This window comes from Puma concolor, chromosome D3 (genome assembly GCF_028749965.1).
Source record: "Puma concolor isolate L17-30 chromosome D3, mPumCon1.1.hap2, whole genome shotgun sequence".
Lineage (NCBI taxonomy): Eukaryota > Metazoa > Chordata > Mammalia > Carnivora > Felidae > Puma > Puma concolor.
In genome coordinates, this window is record NC_141678.1 from 1,820,233 (window position 1) to 1,823,552 (window position 3,320).

General features: G+C 54.8%; 2 protein-coding genes across 2 annotated transcripts in view; one reads left to right on the forward strand and one right to left on the reverse strand.

The window, feature by feature from the left end:
• ADGRD1 (adhesion G protein-coupled receptor D1) overlaps nt 1-156 on the reverse strand; it is a 149,036-nt gene extending 148,880 nt beyond the window's left edge. The window contains exon 1 of the mRNA XM_086681406.1: nt 55-156. The gene's annotated coding sequence lies outside the window, so the exon portion shown is untranslated. The remainder of the gene's footprint in view (nt 1-54) is intronic.
• LOC147575236 (uncharacterized) overlaps nt 1-2,407 on the forward strand; it is a 7,981-nt gene extending 5,574 nt beyond the window's left edge. The window contains exon 3 of the mRNA XM_086683338.1: nt 2,318-2,407. Within this exon, the coding sequence (XP_086539464.1) occupies nt 2,318-2,407 (90 nt within the window). The remainder of the gene's footprint in view (nt 1-2,317) is intronic.
• The last annotated feature ends 913 nt before the right edge of the window (nt 2,408-3,320 follow it).

Genomic DNA, 3,320 nt, shown 5'->3' on the forward strand with positions numbered 1-3,320 from the left:
CCAAAAGAAAGATCGTTTGCAAAAAGAAGCATATACTTTTAAAGGCCACCTTACCTTGCCATTCTCTTCTGCTAGCGCACCAACAGGTAGCGATCACCTCTCTCTCTCCCCTTTCTCACACGCGCATCTCAGACACGCAGGCTCATGTTTACACGCACCACCGAAGGGGCTATTTTTAAGTTTTCACGGGGATCTTGTGTGCGACGGTTGAAAGGCTTTGGAAACCTTCCCAGTCTCGCGGCATCTTCCTTGCAAGAGAATGCTTCTTCCTTCAACATAAAAAGCCCTTCGTGTTCTCTCCCCGCCTGAGCCTTTACCCGCAGCCCCTTCTGGTTCGCCACAGTAATAAAGCATGGGAATTGTGGGCCAATGTGCCCGGCACACTGATTAAGGGAGAAATAGTACCCCTCACACTTTGCTCTGCCTGAGATTAAGTCTGAGGCGCCTTAAAGAATTTCAAGTTTGCGAGTCCATGTGGAACAAGAAAACAAAATTACCGTGCAGCCAAAGTGTTTATACCAATTTACAGGGCGCTGTTTTTTCTCTTTGAGGGGGGAAGTATGATGTAGAGGCAATTAGATGTAAACTCTTGGCAGGGACTCAAGAGTGACGAATACAAGAAAACACAAATGTAACGAGCAGCCAGCAAAACCTCTCCCTGTTATTTTCCCAGCACACTTGAGTTAAGATCGCCATAAAATGTGTTCCCAGATAGGTTATACCATCCGTGCACAGAAGAGAATTCTTGCTGGATTTTTTTTTTCCGAGGCCAAACGTGAAATAATACACGAGGACACACAGTAACCATTACACTCGAGCTGTATACGCAGTTGGCACTTTGGTCTTCTGCAAGGTGGAAATACATACTGAAGACCAACCAACATTGGTATCAAAGAGAAAAACAACTTCGCGGAGGATGCCGAAACCAGAAAAAAAAAACAAAACATACCAAGATAGTGACGGAATCGGACATCGGAGCTCTGTCTGGGGGAGGGCCGGATCCGTTACCAACCCATCTGATGGAGGCAAAAGGGAAACGTATTACTGGTCCAGTGGGGGTGAAGGCCGGTGGCGCCTCTGGCTGCAGGCACAGCTGCATCCAGGAGCTCAGGCGCATTGGCATAGGTCCTGTCCCGCAACTTTGCCCTCCCTACGTCAGCCTTACCCTCGGCCCCTCTCCTCGTGCTGGAGAGATGTGGGAAGTCCTTAGCAGCTCCAGGCGTGGGCTCCCTCTCTGACTCACCGTATCATGTCTCCAGACTAGTTGCTGATAAACATCATAGAGAAATCGTGAGTACTTAAATCTCAGTCATCAAGGAACTGGAGAAAGTGCCTAACTGAGGCGAATGAATATATAGGAGAAAGGGGGCACCTCGCAGGGGAGAATGCTGCCAGAAAGGAACCCTGACTTGCTGCAGATATTTGCGGGGGGGGGGGGGGGGGGACATCCTCACAATGACAGGGATTTTAGGAAACACAAGGAAATCCAAGATTAGTGATCCCCTGGTAACGAAAGCCCGTTGTCAAAGTGCGTAAATTATAGAGGCTTCAGAATTCCCCCAAATGCTTCAGAACTGGCTGGATAAGCATTCATATTTTGCAAGACAGTGTAGCGGCCAAGATAAGGGGTGGGGTCCACAGGTACCGACGAGGAGAGGCTCCAAGAAAAGCTGCGCGAAGAAACCAAACACAAGTTACGGGGCCATCGGTACGGCGGTGTAAAACACGCAGACAGACGCGTGCTCTGTCTCTACATAAGCGTATGTAGAGTCACAGGAATGTTCTGGAAGGAGACGTAGAGGAGAGAACACGCCTCTGGAAACGGAGGAAGGGCAGACAGTCGGAGGCCCTGGTAGGTGACGTTTCACCTGCTTCCGAGAAGCACGGCGCCGAAGGGGACACGGCATTTCAAGAAACCGGCCTCTTCGCCCTTCCTCCTCGTATGCTGAGTTCTTCCCTCGTGTTTTTCCAAATGCACTTCTTCCAAACGCACGTAATCCACCCGTCTGCCTGCCGCTGCCGAATGTGAGATGAAAGGCAAAGAAGCGGTCTCGCCCCCCAGGCCCCTTGCTTCTGCCTACGGCCAGAAACAAAGACTATTCTCTACCAACTCGGAGCCCTTAAACCAGCAGACGAAAGGACGCGTATGTTCGGGAAGCTCCTGACCTCCCCTCGCGTCTATATTTAGCACGAGGCTCTTCAGATGAATAACCGCTTGTTTGCGGAGACGTCAGCCGCCCCGTTCCGCGCCTGCCTTCTTTAGTCAGAAACGCGTCCGTGTTTGGAAAACCACGAGCCCCTCCCGGGTACGGCCCAGGTGGCCCTTGCGGGCATCGGCCGGCAGCGGCGCACGAGCTTCAAGGGCGGCGCGTCACCCCTGGCGGAGAGCGGGGAGAAGCACGGGTGAGCGCGAGGCAGGACGCGCGGCCCCAGGACCCGCCACCTCGCCACGTGACGGCTGTGCCCGCCCACCGCGCGAGCGCCACACAGGCAGCACGTGGTGAGCCGCCGTGGGCAGAAGGCACTCGGCCAAAGCGCGTCTGTCCCCGCTCTCGGTTACCTGGGGGGGGTGGGGGGACACGATGCAGAGGCAGAGGCAGAGGGCCGGGCTGTGGGGGTTCTTCTCCGCCGCATGGACTAGACTTCTGCAGAGGATTTCCTCTGGGAGATGAGCCCCACACTGGGAAGGATAGCGTTTTCAGTATTCATGTGTCTTGTTCCCACTGCCCCCCCATCGCTCCGCCGTGCACCTGTTCACCTGTGCCGGGAGATCCCCAACTCTCTGCCTCCGGGCCAGAAACAAAGGCTTGAGTCACCCGATGGGGAACCAAAAAAGGCTCAGATGTGTTTTCCTCGCACTCTGTGTCCAAGGAGGCCGAACTGCTGAGACCGTGTCAGCAAGGGATCTCTTGTCCTCTGGCGTCGGTGGGGTCCCCAAGGAGCGGGGAGTCAGCCCTCTGCGCCTCAGGGGCTGCCCAGCTAGGGCTGGTGTCCGGGGAGGGGCGTGAGGAGCTGCTTCTGGGCGGGCGGGAAGAAGCTCGAAAACTCGGGGGAGAGAGCCATGTCTGGGGCAATGACGCTTCCCAACAGGGGAGGTACAAAGGGCCACTGATCACACGAACAATTGAGCAACACATTACTCATTAGGAAACACAAATTAAAACCACGGCGACTTCCCACTACGCACACCCCAGAAGGGCTAAAACCACAAAGGCGGACTAGCCCGAACGTTGGCAAGGACAGGGAAGGGTCTGGGCTCACACACGCTGCTGGGAAGGTGAGACCGGCCGTGTCTGCCGCAGCGAAGGAGGAAGGCGCCG